The sequence below is a fragment of the Sebastes fasciatus genome, chromosome 13, assembly GCF_043250625.1.
Source record: "Sebastes fasciatus isolate fSebFas1 chromosome 13, fSebFas1.pri, whole genome shotgun sequence".
Taxonomy (NCBI): Eukaryota; Metazoa; Chordata; class Actinopteri; order Perciformes; family Sebastidae; genus Sebastes; species Sebastes fasciatus.
In genome coordinates, this window is record NC_133807.1 from 11,917,912 (window position 1) to 11,936,542 (window position 18,631).

The 18,631-nt window shown below is 41.9% G+C and overlaps 2 protein-coding genes across 3 annotated transcripts; both read left to right on the plus strand.

The window, feature by feature from the left end:
• Positions 1-1,692: 1,692 nt before the first annotated feature.
• Positions 1,693-13,721, plus strand: ccdc134 (coiled-coil domain containing 134). 2 transcript variants are annotated; one of them, XM_074655497.1, is made up of 7 exons: positions 1,693-2,043; positions 5,815-5,948; positions 6,122-6,243; positions 8,587-8,671; positions 9,703-9,884; positions 12,013-12,084; positions 12,514-13,721. In XM_074655497.1, exons 2-7 carry the CDS (start codon positions 5,846-5,848, stop codon positions 12,637-12,639), a joined length of 690 nt encoding a protein of 229 aa, XP_074511598.1. In that variant the 5' UTR covers positions 1,693-2,043; positions 5,815-5,845; the 3' UTR covers positions 12,640-13,721. The 2 variants fall into 2 exon arrangements, with proteins under 2 accessions (XP_074511598.1, XP_074511597.1); XM_074655496.1 differs by having other exon boundaries at positions 1,696-2,031.
• Positions 13,722-13,827: 106 nt separating this feature from the next.
• On the plus strand, positions 13,828-18,146 carry LOC141780321 (uncharacterized). Its single transcript, XM_074655495.1, has 2 exons — positions 13,828-13,976; positions 15,304-18,146. Exon 2 carries the CDS (start codon positions 15,339-15,341, stop codon positions 17,304-17,306), a length of 1,968 nt encoding a protein of 655 aa, XP_074511596.1. The 5' UTR covers positions 13,828-13,976; positions 15,304-15,338; the 3' UTR covers positions 17,307-18,146.
• Positions 18,147-18,631: the final 485 nt, after the last annotated feature.

Sequence of the window (18,631 nt, forward strand, 5' to 3'; positions counted from 1 at the left end):
AAAGGTAAGCTCTTTTTTTCCTGCCATTTTATTGAAAATATTTTTTAAAAATGTGGTTTACAAAATGTCAGCTCATCATAATTCAGAGGAAACACTTTACCAGAAATGATGTTGCATTTGGGATCATAATGGAGGATAAGAAAATATTTTTTTTTGTTGAATACTTTATTAATTTTAGCTAAAAAAAATTTATCCATGAATGTAAATGTATTAAACCTGCAGTAGGCAGAATATTTTTGGCATCATTGGGCAAAATTCCATAATAACCTTTCAGCATATTGTAATTCAAGTGTTCTGAGCGATAACTAGACTTCTGCACCTCCTCATGGCTCTGTGTTCAGGCTTTAGAAAATCTAGCCCGTGACGGGAGACTTTGACCAATCACAGGTCATTTCAGAGAGAGAGCGTTTCTATTGGCTGTTCATTCCATGGAGGCAGCTGTCAATCACTCATGAACTCTGATCAAACGATGAAACTAGGCAGCGCTGATCAAATATGAATCAATATTCTGTTACTGTAATGCCTATTATTCTCCTCAAATGTTTTCAGAAACATCTCGTAGTGTACTGTTGTACTGTAAAATGATAAAGTTTGCTCCGGCTGGTGGGCGGTGCTTGGTATTTCCTCAACTGATCTCAACATGGCTGCCTGGTCACAAATGTTCTCATTTTACAGCTAAACAGTACACTACAAGATGTTTCTGAAAACATTTGAGGAGAGAAATAGGCATTACAGTAACAGAATATTGATTCATATTTGATCAGCGCTGCCTAGTTTCATCGTTTGATCAGAGTTCATGAGTGATTGACAGCTGCTCAGAGGCGGCAAGGCTCCAGCTCGGCTCTGATTGGTTGTTTTCCCCCGGTCTGTGAAATCTTGCAGATGCCATTAGAAGCACCGGAAGACACAGAGGCACATGACTTTTTTTTCCAGATTACCTGTTTCACACACTACTGTCAGGATATAGAGACCGTTTTATAAAAATATACTTATTTTTTTATCATACTTGCTCCATTTCTACCCACTGCTGCTTTAAGACACAACCCTTATTTGTGTTTTTTTTATGGGAGAACTAGCATTTTACTGCAAATCGCTGAAGTATAGGATAAAAAAACAGTAAAAAAATAACTTCTGAACATTATTGATGCTTTAGAGTTATTAGAAGAGACCCCTTAGCTATTTTATTACTGTTCTTTTTGTATTAGGTTATAATCATGTTTACATTATGTGCTCTGTTTTCTTAAGAGCTTACTACTTATCACTTGCCATATTATTGTACATTTTCTACTTTAATATTGTACATTTTATACTTTAATATTATTGTACATTTTATACTTTAATATTATTGTACATTTTATACTTTAACTCTAATTTTCTCTATAATAGTATTATTATATTATTGTACATTTTATACTTTAATTCTATTTTTCTCTATAATATTATTATATTATTGTACATTTTCTACTTTAATTCTATTTTTCTCTATAATATTATTATTATTATACTGTACATTTTCTACTTTAATATTATTTTACATTTTCTACTTTAATTCTATTTTTCTCTATAATATTATTATTATATTAATGTACATTTTCTACTTAAATAAAAAAAAAAAAAAATCACAGGAGGGAAACGGAACGCACCCCGCTCCTCTGGCGGTGTCTCTCCTTAAACCCTCCGTGCGGAAACAACATCCTCCTCCTCCTCCTCCTCCTCCTCCTCGGTTAGCGCCCGCTGGCTGTCATTCGTCCAAGGCAAGCAAGCCGGTGTGATCGTGGCGCTGGCGGAGTGGAGCAGCGAGAGCCGCATGTAAATGAGCACCTCTCCACCTCCGTGTTGTGTTACCGCCGTCACCTGAGGATCTAGAGGAGCACGCTGACCGTCCCTAACCCCCATCCTCATCATCAACGAGCTGACCTTAATCGTCTCGTGTGGAGATTACAAAATAAAGGTCTGACGGCACTACTTTGGAGCTATAAACGCTGTAATCGCTGCCGTGTGGCGCCGTCGTTTCTCGCTACAACACACACGGTGAGTGATCCGGTGAGTTTTGTGGCTTTATCGGCTGGATCACCTGAAGCTGGTCGCTGGCTGCACAGCTGGCTGGATCCATCTGTCGAGGAGCGACTGCAAAATACTTGGTTAATTCCCTTAAGGAAGGAGGAAACCGTATGTAAATAATTGTGATGTAGTATTGCGGAGTTGATGCATATCACCAGTAGATGTCTTGCATCACAACTTTATACTAAACGCGTTATTACTGGCTTAAAATGAACTGAATTAACCCATTATTTGCCAGTAGCAGCTGTTGGGAACCCAGGTCAGGTAGGGTGCATGTAATCAATTAGGCATTCTGTAATTGATGGTCCACATGACAGTCTTTATCCAGGCTCTGCCATCATCATCATCACCATTACGCATGTCCGTGGCCGTGCCTCTGCATGAATGATAACAGGAGGAGAGAGAGAGCCTCAGCAGATGTGAGCAGAGCAAGAGAGAGAGAGAGAGAGAGAGATGATGATGTGTCAGTCCTTGAACCTCAAACCTTCCCACAGCAGGCTGGCATGCCTGAGGGGGGAATCTGGATCCACTCCTTCTGCACATCCAAGCCGTCTGATAAGCATCTTGCTCACTCCATCCTCCTCAGGAGTCGCTTATTCCACCTCAAGGGCTAGTTTTGCTTCTTGAAATTAATGTCACAGAGTTGGTTTTGGTTAACAGTTTGAACCGTTTCCTTCTCGGGATTGAACATTCTTCTTCTTCCCTGTGGAATTAAGAGAAAATTGCACATATTGCATTGCATCATAGAATATCTGATGCATGTTTTTTCACACCACAGGGAATTTCCAGAGTGGAGCTATCTTCACGCTTGTGTATGATTAGATATCTGACAAAGCTGGAAACCTGGATCTTCCCACACAGGAAATCAAACTTCAGCTTCTCTTGCCACCATGGGAGATTGTTGTTGGCAGAGAAGAAAAATCTCCTCCGGCCAAGAGATTTAACGTGGGCTTACACGGCTTCAAGCGAGAACTACACCGCCTTCACACCTCCCAGCGGCGAACACACCTCGCCCAACTTGAGTGCCACATTGACAGAACAAATCTGAAGCAGGCCCTCCCACCTTGGACGCTGACCATCAGCGGGTCAGTCAGCTGAAAGGGAAATCCATCCAAAAGCACACTTCTGGCAGAGCAGCTGTGTCGCAATAATGGTTCTAGTGAGCTTTTCTGATGTTTCTGTATAAGCATAAGATTCAAAGGAGCACTTGAGATTCACATTGTAGTGTGTCACTCTGTGTGTAATCTGATCTCAAAACGTTGAGTGCTGTAGGTTTTCCTATGACTTTCTTAAATGACTGTCCTGTATAATTAGGGTTGCCTGCTTACAGTTAATGGATGCATTTAGACTCTCGTTTCTGTGCTGCCTATGCCACATTAGAGATGATTGATCCGCTCCTAATGCCCCTCTTGCGCTACTTCTTAAAGTCTCAGCACTTTACCCAATTGCACGGAAACATTAGCAGCTGCTGGATATATATGTGTTGACTGCATTAAATAGTGCTGGCGGCGATAACCTTTCTGCCCATAAATATCTGTCGAGAGCTACATGGCTGAATGCACGGGAGCACACGGGAACATCAAATAGCTCGATGAGCCGCTGCCACGGGAGAGACAAGGCCCCCTTTTCCCCCTTGGCTGTTATCTAGAAATATGGAGGCTTTGGACCAGCACTTTAGGATATTTAGTGCTGCGTTTTCTCAGGATGCTGGGAAGCTACCCAAAAGATGTTCTCAGAATGCACAAATTGGCCTTAATCGAACATTGTCTTCACTCAGCTGTCCTCGGGAACACTCGTTTCTGCTGACTCTGTAAGAAGAAAAAGTTGTCTTGCTGATTTATTTTTAAATAAGAGACTTCAGAGACCACCACTTAAAGCAGCAGTGCATAGAACTGGAGCAAAGATGAGGAAAACAAAGTTATTTTTTTATAAAACGGTCACTATATCCTGACAGTAGTGCATGAGACAGGTAATCAGAAAAAAAATCATGTGCCTCTGTGTCCTCCAGTGCTCCTAGAGGCATCTGCAAGATTTCACAGACCGGAGGAAAACAACCAATCAGAGCCGAGCTGGAGCCTTGCCGTCTCTGAGCAGCTGTCAATCACTCGCGAACTCCGATCAAACGGTCAAACTAGTCAGCGCTGATCAAATATGAATCAATATTCTGTTACTGTAATGCCTATTTCTCCCCCCAAATGTTTTCAGAAACATCCCGTAGTGTACTGTTTAGCTGTAAAATGAGAACATTTGTGACCCGGCAGCCAAGTTGAGATCTGTTGAGGAAATACCAAGCACCGCCCACCAGCCGGAGCACATTTAGATTTTTTAAAGCCTGAAAACAGCCATGAGGAGGTGCAGAAGTCTAGTTTTCTCTCAGCTGCAACAAAAAGTCACATTGATAGAATAAGATCTTGAGATCTACTCTCTTTGGCCAGTTGCTATGCCGTTGTCATGATGTGCTATAAAAGCAAAGCAGTTGTGAAACAGGAGGAAGTTTTAGTATGACATGATAGCCGTTGGTCCATGTTAACAGCACTCTGAAGAGGGATGCTGCATGTCTTGGAGCATATGCTTTTCTCCTCAGATTTAAGTGAGATTCTTAAGGGGGCCCATTCAGTCTAAATTAACATTCACACCCGAGATGTTCGCTCACTTCCCTAGTCCTTCAGACTCAAGAATCGGCAGCCGGGCAGCTTGTAAAGATTAATTCTGTCGGTGCAGAATCAAGTCCCTGGTGCTCATTATCCTCTTGCACGGGCTCTATCTCTCCTATCTGCGAGTCCTACCCCTGTGTCTTAGCAGAGGTATGAATGAATGAAATATTCACCAGGAAAGCTGCTATTTCCCGCAGGGTCTCTCCTTCGCACTCCTCTACCTCCCCCTCCTCCCCTCCAAAAGTCTCAACGCCCCTCCGCTCTCACAACCCGACTCTCCATGCATGCCCCTCACACCCACTCAAACCCCACACCTCTCTGCATCCCTCCTGATAGTATCATCGTGCTAAATTATGCATGAATTATGTGAATTATATCTTGTAGCTTTTCATCAACATTGCCCCCCCCCTCCCTCCGGTTACTTCTGTTTTCTGCTAATGTTTTCTTAAAAATTTGACTTTCATCAAATTTTCATTTGATGAGGCCCTATTTTTAGCTGTCGTGTTTATCTTCTCCCTCCTTTTTTCGAATGTATAAAAAGCCTCCGAGGGGGAAAGGAAGTTGCAACTGAATGAAAATGTTGGGGGACAACCACTGCTTTGGGTAGAGAAGGGGATGGACGGAGGGGGGGGAGAGAGGAGGAGCAGGAACAGAGAGAGAGTCTGCTACAGAGATTGTAAATGTTCCTCTTGGGGATTTTTGCAAGTGCCAGACATCAGATGTGTCTTTTAAAAAGGAACATAAGGAGCGCCTCTTCAAACGCCGACTCCCCTCTCGTGTTCCATATTGACCACTTATCCCCAGCGCGTCTCTCTATTTCACGTATTCCACAAGTATCACGAGAGAGCGAGCCTTTCCAGCAGCTCTGGTGGAAGAAAAATGGCTTCACGAATGCGAAAACTATTTCAGTGAAAAGCTCAGTGTTTTACAGATGAAAGTGAAATCTCTGTATCAAGAGCAAATGTGTTCAGTGAGACACTCAAAGAATTCAGTTTTTTTGAGATGTACAGTTTTCCCTCTGTGGCCTTAAACAAGTTGAACCGAGTGCCAGTATTTAGATGTTTAACAATGTGATGCACATCTGTCATCTTTTGTCCAGGAGAGCGCCTCTCTGCCGACCCCTGCTGACCATGCGAAGTGTGTGTGCGGTGGTCCTGGCGCTCGCCGCTGCCGCCCTCAGCTCGGCAGACTCCGACACGCACAGATTGAGGCACGACTCCAACCTGGATATCTGTATCCTTCTGCTGTGAGTGTGCAGAGCTGCTGCCAAATGCACAGAACGTGTCTGCCTGCGTGTGTGAACGTTCCTGTGCCTGTTAATGTGACAGATGGATGCATGAGAGAGCATTTCTGCGAGTTAATGCCCGTATGTAGAGCGTGTTGCCCTCCTGACCTCCTCTCATTAGACAAGCGTCTGTTTGAGACCAAGAGGAAAGATCAGCTCAACGCGCTCAAGAACCTGGTGGAGCTGAACGACATCAATCAGCAGTACAAGATCATAGACATCATGCTCAAAGGACTCTTCAAGGTACGTTGTGTGTGTGTGTGACTATGCTCGTCTGTGGGCAGCGGAAAAATCAAGCACAGTAAAGGCCACAAGTATAAAAAAAAAAAAGCCACTAACAGCAACAGTTACATCAAAGAGCTCAGCCGTCTTGTGCTCTCAGCAGATTGAAGGATGAGAAGAATCGCAGCTCGACAGAGAATCAAAAGCTTCAAAATCCAGTGATAACATTCATCAGCATGTTCCCTCGCATTCATTTGAATGTTAATTCAGTCTCGGCTGCTTGCTCGGAGCTTTGCTTTACAGTATTTTCCCCAGAGGACAGATCTGCGTGCCTCTCAAGGACAACTAGCGTAGCCAACTTTCAGTGGCTGGAATACATTGTCAGCGTTTCTATACCGCTCTGTGTGTGTGTGAGAGAGAGAGTGCTCCTGCTTTTATCTCTTCCATATACTATCTTTGTAGACGCTGCGCTGACTCTGATTCTCAGATGTCGTTTTGTGCTCAGTTTATGCTTCAACGACAATAGAGAGGCGAAGTCCCGCCCCTTCCGGTGAACCCCATGGGACCTTATTTCAGGGAAAAAAATAAACAGTAGTTAACAGGTGAGAGACAAATATTTTTTTGATTCCATTTGAATTACGCCATGAATCACACATATGATGTTTGCCAATTTAAAAGATAATTTTGCAAGTTAAGAAAGACACAGTTCGTAGTGGGTTTGTCGTAGTATCATTTAGTTTAGTGTGAAACCGCTCAGTGAATTACATCTCTCATCTCGCACAATATGTATCTCCAACACAAGCTAGCTAGCTAACTTAGCTATGTCCCACGCACAAATGAAACGTTATCTTAACTGATGTGTTTTATCCAGCGACTCCTGGTCTTTTTATCAGCCGGAAAGAGAAAGAACTAGTGAGACCTGTTGCTGGTGTGAGTACATCCCAGTAGGAAACACACAGGCATCGTAGCTTCAGAGAGAGAGACGTCACTACACGACTTTTGGGTGTGTAGTCTTTGTAATTACGTATTTTCACAGTCTGATACTTCAACAGTTTTACAACAAACTGCGACTTTCTTGACTTGCAACATTATGTTTAAAATTGACAAATATATGTGTGATTCATGGCACAATGCAAACAGGATCAAAAAAAAAATGTTCTCTTGCTACCGTACATATTCTTTCCGAAATAAGGTCCCACCGTGGTCCACCGGAAGGGGCGGGACTTCGCCTCTCTATATGACATAAAGTCTTTTCTCTCAGAAAAAACGTGGACAAAGTGATTCTTTAGAAGTTTAGAAGCAACAGTCAGACAGGTTTCAAACACAGTTTAACTTGATTATCTGAACTACTTATAATATGCCTGATCTGTTCTGACCACTCATTGCTTGTTGTAATGCAGTGGTTCTCAAAGTGTGTGGCGAGGCATGACAGGTGGGGCGCGCGTGACCTGGGGGAATGTGATGCGGAATTAATGTTTTGACGTCTGAATCTTTTTCATGGTGGAACAGTAAATAAATCGGCTATAGCAATGTGTTTTTATTCAGACTAGGTTTACAGAATGGACAGATATTTGACAGGGACAAAAAGAAAAACAGACGGTTCTTTGGAGACGAACAGGACAACGTGATCAGCTGACGGTAACAAAAACAAAATAGGACGATGTAGGGCTGCACTGAGTAGTTCGACGCTTCAAAGCTTTATTGATAACATTGACATTAGAATTATTATTAATAACTTACAGAAACATTTCCTTCCACCTTCTCTTCCATCTCCTCTCTCAAACACACACAGAGCCAGCGAGCGACGTCTGTCTCTGTAATTGCCTCAGTCCAAAAGTCAAAATATATTACATTTTTATTTGTTGGCGTTTATTCTTCAAAAACAAAATTATCACTGCAGTCAAAAGCTGTTTACTCTCCCGCACGCACCTGTATTAACGGGGCGGTCTAGCAGCAATCTAACAGCACCATAAATTACATTTATATAACCAAAAATCATGGTGAATGTGAGGATGACAGATGAGGAGAGACTAGTGTGTATTTTATGTCTGAAAACTAGCAGCTGACGGTACCCAACAAATTAAGAAGACATTTAGAAACATTGACAGGCATAAAAATATTTCTTCCTCCAAAGGGGGGAATGACGTCTGAGACCTGCAGTCCTCATGAAACCCACTGTGAAGTTATGTTCAGCAGATTCCCTGTGATCTCAGCAGCGATGTGTAAAATATCATGCTAGGAATACATCTTCCTTTTAAGAGCTTGACTGTATTTTTCACCTGCATTAAAACAACGACTTAAATCTCCAGCAGATATTGTAGAGTAAATAAACCTGGCTATTGAGCTGTTTTTCTCATTCCTAAGGTGTTGGAGGACTCGAGACAGATCCTGGTTGCGGCCAACATGCAGCCTGATGACCCTTTCCCAATGGACGATAAGATCAAAGAAGGTCTGATTCACTTTTACACCTCTGCTCTTTCATCATTTCATTTCTTTTTTAATGTCTTCTTGCTCTTGCTCTACTTATATAAGCCTCTCTATTTAGCAGCGTCTCTCTAGTGTGTCTCTCTCACTCTGACTCCCTCTCCACCACTTCTGACTGGTTTGTCTCGCGCTCCGTTACCCCGTTTCTAAAAGCTCAACCTCGTGTCACTCTTTCTCCCTTTCATCCTCTTTTGATGCCAGCGGGTGCCAATAATATCAGCTTTAACGTCTGTCTGAATGTCACGAATAAATGTCGGTTGCTTGCCATCCCATGCGGTTAGCTTGTCAATAGCTCAGTTATTGCAATGGCCCGACTTCAGCTGCACTCTTCCTTTTGTTCTATTTATCAGCATTTTCTGTATCTTTTGTCAGTGCAAATATTTTTAATATTCTTTTTTTCTTTTTTCTTTTTTTTTTTTTTACAAATCTGTAGTCACATTTTCAAAACCCTAAACAAAATTAGCACAACATCCGTCTGTTGTGGACCGTACTATTAACACAATTCATGTTGTTTTCCCAGAATATGCGTCAATTAACACTTTTCTAAAATGCTTACATTTTCTTTACAAACAAGCTTACCCAATATCAAAATTATGGATCTTTCTTGTCTTTGCAAATGCTTGCACGCAGCATGCCACAAATGAAAACCTTAAATATAGTATAGAGCCTCTACTTCTGCAACAACAGCAGCTCAATATTCAAACAGCTGATGATCATTTTTTTCATTGGAACATTGAAAAATAGCTGATTTACTTTAAGTTGTGTACAATAGAGTGCCAGGGGTGGATAAGGCATGCCAAGCGTTTTTGCACAGCGATAGAGGACGAGAACATGTGGCCAGATGCTTCAGATCGTATAGATTAGAGCAGGACTGTGCATGTTTGAGTTTATAAAGAGTATCTTAAGTTTAGGTAAACGCTTGTTAGCAATTGTATAAAATAAAAAAAACTTGAACCTACCTGTTTCTCTCTTCCCTCTCTCTATCCATCTCTGCAGCATATTCCCATGTGGTTGAGAATACAGCGTTCTTTGGCGACGTGGCGTTGCGTTTCCCCCGTATCGTCCACCACTACTACGACCGCAACACCGACTGGGACGGTCTGCTGCGCTGGGGGCTGAATTTCTGCAACCAGACCGGGGTTTTCACAGGAGGAGCCCACCAACATGTCCTCACACTGGTAAGACTAGACAATCACCTACCCTGTTCTTATTCTAACTAATGTTACCTGTTGATAACAGTGTTGTCTCAATCCACCGATGTCCTCTGCAGCGAGGGAGTTAAAAAAAAAATAATTCTAGCTTTGCGTGCAAACTATAAATTGTTTTATTACAAAAAGTGTATGAAACGCAATAGACCAAAACCTGCTTTTGACTGTTTGAAGTTCTGCAGAGCTAAACAGAAGGAGAGTGTTGCTCAGATAACGCTGCTGAAAATGTGAACTCAGACCACATTTAACGGACTAAAAGGAAATGCCTTGAAAATATGAAAATTAGTCACAATATTGATGCTGATTCAGTTTCTTTTTGCAATTTTCTGTACATTAGAATCCTGAATAAAATGTTAGATGTGTTCATGCTTCCCTATTGTAGAAGTCTAGATGCAGAATACAATATAAGTGCATGATGAAATGAAACCCTTTCTAGTGAGAACATCCAGTACAGTACACAGTGGTGTAAATGTGACTGGTGTATAGACGTGACAGAGCCTTCAAAGCTTCAGGTTATACAGTAGATGTGGAGATCTCATGTGAGAGCACAATACATCCTCAGTGTCAGCTAATACCGCTCTGCCATCGCTGCTAAATGTGCCATTTGTCATCAAATTTGTCCCTGATGTATTGTGGCCTTTTGAAACTTAAAAGAGCAAAGCAGATAAAATGGTATTCTCTGTGTGGGTTAATGAACTAAACTCCTGCAGGATTAATCTGTGACCTTAGCAATGTGCCAAGAGGATTATATTGTGGATTAATTCTGAGACTCGAGGAAGCGGCAGTGAAAGTGTGCATCCAGCTCTCGCTTGTGCCTCAGTAACCCCTCTCTTAGTGTCTGATCCCCTCCTCCAGGGATACTCAAATTGCTTTAGCCCGGAGGGCAATATTGCAAAATGACAGGCCAGATAATAAGCAAACATTAAAGGTTGTCTGTACCAGTGGTTTTCAAAGTGGGGTCCGGGGACCCCCATGGGTCCTTGAAGGGATTCCAGGGGGTCCTCAGCAAAAAGGGGACTCATTTACTATAATTCCATCCATAAGTAACACAACGACAGAATGTATGACTCTTTTGGTCATGGGTTTCATATATGTTCTGTAATAAAACAATTTAAAAGCAAAATCTTATCAGATGGGGGTCCCTGGTCTAATTTGTGTCAGTTTTTAGGGGACCTGGAGGTGAAGATATTTGGGAACTACTGCTCTATACAATATCCAGAGCATTAATATAGCAGCAAACAACTATTTGCTGTGTGAAGATATAGAGGAGTTATATCTACCTGAGCAGAGAATTCTCAGGCAGAGCGTCACTCTACGCCGATAACGCCGTCACAGAAGCAAAGCACCCACCCTCCGTTTCCCCCCAGGTTAAAACTGTTATGTCTGTTAGCACTTGTTGTCGTACTTTGCACTATTAGCACCGTTAGCTACGAGCCGCCCGCTCAGCCGTCCCCATGTTTAGAGCCGTGCGGAGGCAATAGAAATGCTCCCAATCTCGCATTTAGCACCTTTAATAATATTTATCATAGATACAATGAATATACATTAAAAGGCCCAGAACTCATCTTTCTTTGACATTTTTTATTTTAAAATGAATTTGTTAACTTAACATATAAACTAAAATATCTTGGCACAAGGATTGACACTAGGCCTACAATATATGACAAATAAATCAGATATTTGTCGGGGCGGTTAATCCTCCCCTGGCACTTTCACTTCTACAAACAAGCTTTATTATTGTATTTTGATGCTTCTTTACGTACTCCGGCACTTTATTTACATTTGAAATACAAAAAAAAATTCCCATAGTGAATCAATTTATTTTCATTTGTCGGCCGGTCACCCTATCTTGTGCCAAAGTTGAGTATCACTGCCCTACTCTCTATTTCATTTAGCTCAGGGTCTAAAGCTGAAATGATAAAATAAGCCATAGTACTCAATTTCGTGTGCAGCTGCTTGCCTCATTCTGCTTTTTAGGAGTGGAATAAGCGATGTGACAGTGTCTCATTTTCATTCCTTATCTCCTTTTGAAGAAATGATAATGTGCCCCCTTCCTCCTCTTTTCCTTTGTCATCTGTCTATTCGGCTCATCTCTCAGATGTCACAGGAGCTGGGAATAACGGAGAAATCCCCAGACTTTATAAACCCGTACCGCACAGAGAGAGACGATGTGAGTATGATGCATACATGTTGTTCCGCAGGTCATTTTATACAGTGAGGTCAAGTTTAAAAGAATGGTCTCACTACAATGAAATGGTTACTATGGGGACTAACATCATCACGCAAGAATACAATTGGCTCATTGAATCGAGTCTTAGCTTTACAGTGATACCTGAAGAAATATTCTAATACACCATTTTAGAATAGGTGAAAAGAACACATTTAAAATGCATGCAAAATACGGTGTTTTTTTACCAAAACTGCATGGTTTTAGTATAAAGTGGGCATGTCTGTAAAGGGGAGACTCGTGGGTACCAATAGAGCAGACAGATCTTTGCTTTATCACACTGTTTTTTAGAAAAAGTCCCTAAAATAACAATATCTCCCACATAGCCTCAATAAAAAATCCCTCTCTCTAACCTTCACTCATCTGCTTCAGGTGCTCCACACTGCCGAGGCGTTCCAGAAGATCCTGAGGGAGGAGGAGAAGAGGAGAAGGAAAGAAGAGAAGAGGAAAGAGATCAGGAAAGGCCCTCGCATCTCCCGCTCCCGCACCGAGCTATAGCGCTGCACCGCGGTGCTGGTGGAGAGCAGAGAAAGAGGAGGAGGAGAAGAGGAAGGAGCATACGCACAGTCCACAAGGGGTGGCTTGACTTGTAGACTCCGACGACAGCGAAGAAAATAAAAGCTGTCCTCACTTGTACAAAAGCCAGGTGCTCTGTTGAAAACAAGAGAGGAGCCCTCAAGGTGACACAAAAAAGTTAAAGTGGAAATGTCAGTTTCTGACAAAGGCTTGAATTGCTGTTCATCTACAGTGATTTATAATTGGAAAATCTAACGTTGTAGAGGAGGTAAAGACGTCTCTGGAATAGGAGTTGATAAGGGAAACTCATTTTTGATAACTTGAGGATTACATAACTGTACTTTGGAATATAATTCATTTTAGTATAATCTTTAAAAAAAACTGCAAAACCCCACTGTACTGTGTCAAGTCTAGATTTAATGTGTCTAAAACCCCATATGCTTCAAATACACCTTTGCCAAATATAAATTTGTCCTCACCTCATTAAATTGAGTCAGGTTCTGGTTATATTGAGCTTGAATTGATGATGGAGTACACTTTTATTTTTGTTTTCTTGTTAGATATGTCTCGAGGGTTGTTAATGAGTAGGCAGATTAATGTTCTTATTGCTGCTCGAAGTCTTTTAAGGACCCATCTCGTGTTTTGTTTGCCTGAAGGACAGAATTTGTTCATTTTGTTTATCTTTTAATTTTCTTTTTACATATTTGTCATTCTTTTTACACCGATCTCTCTAGTAGTTGTTTCAGTTTAATGACCCTTAGTTAATTATTTCATCCTGTCGCAAATATGTGTCACCCAGAAATACATTATATGACCCTTCATCTTGCAGCCCTGCACCTGTGTCTGTGTTCTTTTTTTGTTTAAATCATTTTGCTGGAAATTGACATATTTTAATGGATTAGATCTATGGAATTGAGATTGATGTAATTTTGAAATAGTATTAAGACTGTTATAAAAAACTACATGTATATTCAGAGAAAGAATATCATTGCTGCAGAATGAACAAGCCATTTTGTTATCAACATTTAATGAAATAAAGTGACTCTGATATGTACAAAACAAAACACATGTATTTCATATCCACACAGTGAACACAGTGTGTCTCAGCTAGCTGTACAGAGATGAGCCAACAGAGGGCAGACTGGCACCAAACTCACTTTAGACTACTAAAGTCCAATGTCTGTTTTGGTTGAACAGAGCTAAACCCAACATGTAGCTACTAGCTCGCTATATTCAGACAATAACAAAGGTGAAGCTTGAATGCAGAGCAGAAACGAGCTCTTGTAGAGCCTGAGAGGTGTCTAATAAGGCTGACTCTGGTAAGATGATCTCTTCATGTCGTGATAGTTGCTGTTTTAGTCCTCATTAGCAACATGCTAAGGTTAACTTGCTACTAAAATAGCTATCTGATAAGTAGTAAAGGTTGCAGAGGGGCGTTTGGGATTAAGACTTGATCTCTGCATGTGATGTCTGCTTTTGGTTTAAAGGTTGGTTGTCTTTAGGTAGTGTTTGAGTTATAAACATCAGAGTGGGTGATGCTAACTCTTAGCTGTTATGTAATATAGCTAGTATAATGTGTTAGCTAACCTATTCAGGTGTGATGTTTTGTTTCTGTCCAGAAGCTTCCTGACAAACACTGACTTCTCTGGGCTTGTTGTGACACAAAACAAGACTTGTGTTGTCTTCATTGTGTTATTCCAGAGGTCTCTAAGCAACCTGAGGCTCTTCAGCTCTCCAGTGGCTCCCTGGGGAGTTATAAACATGGAAATGAATTACTGTTTTGTGTTTACATTTTCATTTTATTTGTCATTGTTGTAGGTCTATGGTATGATGGAGTATTAGGGCCACATTGAGGAAAAAAGAATAAATCTGAGATTTGGAGAATAAAGTCAAATTTATGAGGAAAAAAAGTTATAATATTATGAGAATAAAGTCAATATTATAAAGTAGTAATTTCACATGTTATTTTCTTTTTTTTCTCGTAAACTTCTGACTTTATTCTCATAATATTATGACTATTATCATAATACTACGGCTTTTTTTCTCGTAAACCTATGACTTTATTCTTGTAATATTACAACATTATTCTCGTAATATTACTACTTTTTTCTCCTGAAGTTATGACTTTATTCTCTTAATATTACAACATTATTCTCGTAATATTATGACTTTATTCTCATAATATTATGAATTTATTCTCTTAATATTACAACGTTATTCTCGTAATATTATGACTTTATTCTCGTAATATTATGACTTTATTCTCGTAATATTATGACTTTTTTCTCTTAATATTACGACTTTATTCTCGTAATATTACGACTTTATTCTCTTAATATTACAACATTATTCTCGTAATATTATGACTTTATATTGGAAATTTCAGATGTTTTTTCCCTCAATGTGGCCCTAATACTCTAGTACATTTGCACTACAATTGGCCCTCACTGCATTAGACTTATATACTATATACTTAGACTATAATCTGTGATCACAATGATCAAATGTTTTGCGGCTCCAGACAGATTTTTTTTTTTTAATTTTGCCTAAAATGGCTCTTTTGATAGTAAAGGTTGCTGACCTCTGGCTTATTCAGTGAACCTCAGTAAATTAAACACTTTCTGTTGTGCCCTTTTTGTCCACCAGGGGGATTAGGAGGAGAGAAAAAGGAGCCAGTTGACATGGAGGGTGAGAAGGAAGGAGACGACTCTGAAACCAGATGGAGTGAAGAACTCAGGCTGGTCCTCATCGGAAAGACCGGATCTGGCAAGAGTGCGTCTGGAAACACCATCCTGGGCCGGAAGCAGTTCCTGTCACAGATCAGCGCCAGCTCTGTCACCCAGATTTGCCAGCTTGGGAGCACCGAGCTCACAGAGGAAGAGGATGCTGAGGAGGATGGCCAGACTGTCACACAGAGGAAGAGGAGGCTGAGGAGAGTCACGGTGGTTGACATGCCAGGGTTTGGGGACACTCACCTGAGTGTGGAGCAGATCCATGCAGAGGTGGCCAAATGTGTGTCTCTCTCTGCCCCCGGGCCGCATGCTTTCCTCCTGGTGGTGCCGATAGGACGATATACAGACAGTGAGAACCAGGCTGCCTGCGAATTGACCAAGATATTTGGGGAGGATGCTGTCCGTTACCACACAGTGGTTCTTTTTACCAGGCTTGATGACCTGGAGGGTGTAGGGATTGAGGATTACCTGAGGGAGACTGCACCTGCTGGGCTCAAGGCTCTGATTGACAGGTGTGGGGGCAGGTACCATGCACTCAACAACAGAGACCCCAGCAACACGGTGCAGGTTAAAGAGCTCTTAATGAAGGTGGAGACGATGGTGATGCAGGCTAAAGAAGGGTTTTATACCAATGCCATGTTTTTAGAAGCAGAGGCTGCCATCATGGAGGAGCAGAAAAGGATGCTGAGGGAGCGTGGGCAACCAGAGGGCGAAGAACAATGGGGAAACGATGGCATCGTGGAAGAACAGGCTAAACTTGCAAAACGAAGGAAGTGTGACTTGGAGTTTAACAGAGCAGAGAGCACAGATAGAGGATCACAAGGGGTCAGGAGGAGGGAGATGGAAGGAGGACGTGAAGAGGATTTTAGGGTGGAGAGGTGGACAGAGGAGAGCAAAGGCAACGCCTTCAGCTTCCTGAGAGACAGCGCTGAACGATGTAGGGACCAGTTCAGAGGCAGGCGCAGGGCTATGAGCGGGCGACAGCCTCTCCGTTCATCCTTGAGGAAGGAGGCTGCGCTCTCTGCTCAGGTGCTGAGGAGAATTAAGATCCTGGTGGCTGCCGGAGCCACAGGCATGGCCGTCGGGGCGGTGTTTGGGGCGGCTGCCCCTTTAGCAGCTGCAGCCGGGGCGTCTTTGGCGGGGAACTCGGTTGGTTTTGCTGCAAGTCAGTTAGCCGGGATGTCTGTTGCGGGAGGCACCAGTGTTGGGAAAGCTGTGGGCGCAATAGTGGCGGTAGCCTCTGGGAAAACTGCATTGGCTCTGGGGGCGGCGACTGGTGGAGTTTTGGGCGGTTCTGTTGGTGCCATCGCTGGTGCTGAAGCTGCCAGTCCTGGAGAGGGCGCTCTGGATGCCCTGGGGCAGGTTAGTATCATAGGGGCGTCTGCTGTGGGGTTGGCAGCAGGTGTGGGAGGCACCATGGGAGCTGGGGCTGCTTTAGGCGCAGCTCTGGAGGGAGCAGCTTTCAGCACAGCGGCCCTCTGTGGAGCTGAAACTGCATCAGTAGGGGCAGCAGGTGTAGTCAATGCTTCTGTAGCCTCAGCAGCAGGGCAGCATGCAGTGGCCAGTGTAGGAAGCGTAGCTGCAGGTACTGGGGCTCCTGCAGCTGGAGCAGCCTTAGCTCAGGAGGTGGCTGTGATTGCCCCAGTGGCTGCTGGGTCTGCTGGTGCTTTATGTGGGTTAGCAGGGCCCAGTGTGGCATCAGTGGCCAGCAGGGTTGTGTCAGACCCCTGGGGCACCGCGGTGGTATCGACACGCATCCTGACTGCTGTGGCTGAGATAGGCAGGGCTGCAGCGGGCATTGCCCTGGCTGGTGGTCTGGTAGTGAAGGTGGTGAAGGAAAAAATCAGATGTGGTACAGGAACAACAGAAGCCAGTTACACGGAGAAGAAGTCGTATGAGGTCTACTGGAACAAATAAATAGACTGAAGTCATAACCCAGTGAATGAGATCATATTCAAATGTATTTCCTCGCCTCCTGATTAAGCGTTAGACTCCACAGTAGCGTCCCTCAGTGAGAGTTATTGCTATGCTACAGAAATGCAAAGCACCTCAAAGATTCAATCACAAATTATAGTAGATAAAAGAGAGCAGACATTATAATTGCAAATATTGGTTGGAGCTGTTTGAGGCTGTTGAATGAGTTCAGTGACATTTGCAATGCTGTGTGGGATGACTAATAAAGACAAACACATTTTAATCTAAATCAATTTGTATAAGGTTGCGATTCATCTCACAGCTGCATGGTTTGAACCAGACCTAATGTCTTCATACACATAAAGAGAAAATAACTACTTACTTCTGGAAACTGGGCTGCTGAAAATGTCGGTCACACAGTTTCAGCCGTGTGAGCTCAGTTGAATGACATGTATTTCATAAATGTTTATGATTTGACTTTTTTTCTTTTGGCTGAATCACAGAACTATTACCCAAAAATAAGACATTTTCCTAAGCTTCACATTTCAGTGTTGGCTGGATGAGATTAATGTGTTAATATATTTAATTTACTCATTGCAGTACTGAGTGTTGAAATTAAATAAAAGGACTGAAGTATTATAATTAAATCCTAAAGTGTTTGTACTGACAGATGTCACTGAGTGGTTGTATTGCAGTGTTTCACATCCTGTAATATGTAAACCAGACAAGAGTTTTGTAGTTATGTATTAACACACTGGTTTTCAACTTCTCTAAATGTATCCACAGTTTAGTGTGTTAACTTTGTTGCGGTGAAATAAACAATAAAGACATGACTGAATATTTTATCCTCGTTTGTTGTCTTCTGTTGTTGAGTTGTTAGTTAGCTTTTCTGCCAGTGCCTCAACTGTGTCACCTCATTTTATTAGAAAATTACCACAAGAACATCTGAAGTACAATTGTAGGTGCTTGTGCTTGAGTATATTTTTAAGATTTTTAAAGTCCACTAGAAGTCCTTAGATTTCATGGTTGGATTACGTAGACACATTAATAGTTCAACTGTATTTTTATTTATTTTATTTTGTGTCTTAAAACCTAAGTATTTTAAACAGCTAATATAAATGTACTTTTCATTTTAAGTAAAACTTGAATGCATTTTTATGGAGTATTTTTCACTGCTCTGTTGCTGCATTTTCATAAAAGACCTGACCTGAAGTATACTATTTGTATGCATGAAAGTGATGAAAAATATTATTCACTGAAAGGAACACTTTTTCTTAATATTTTTTAATATTTTAAATGGCACTGACGGTGAACCTAATGTTTACATT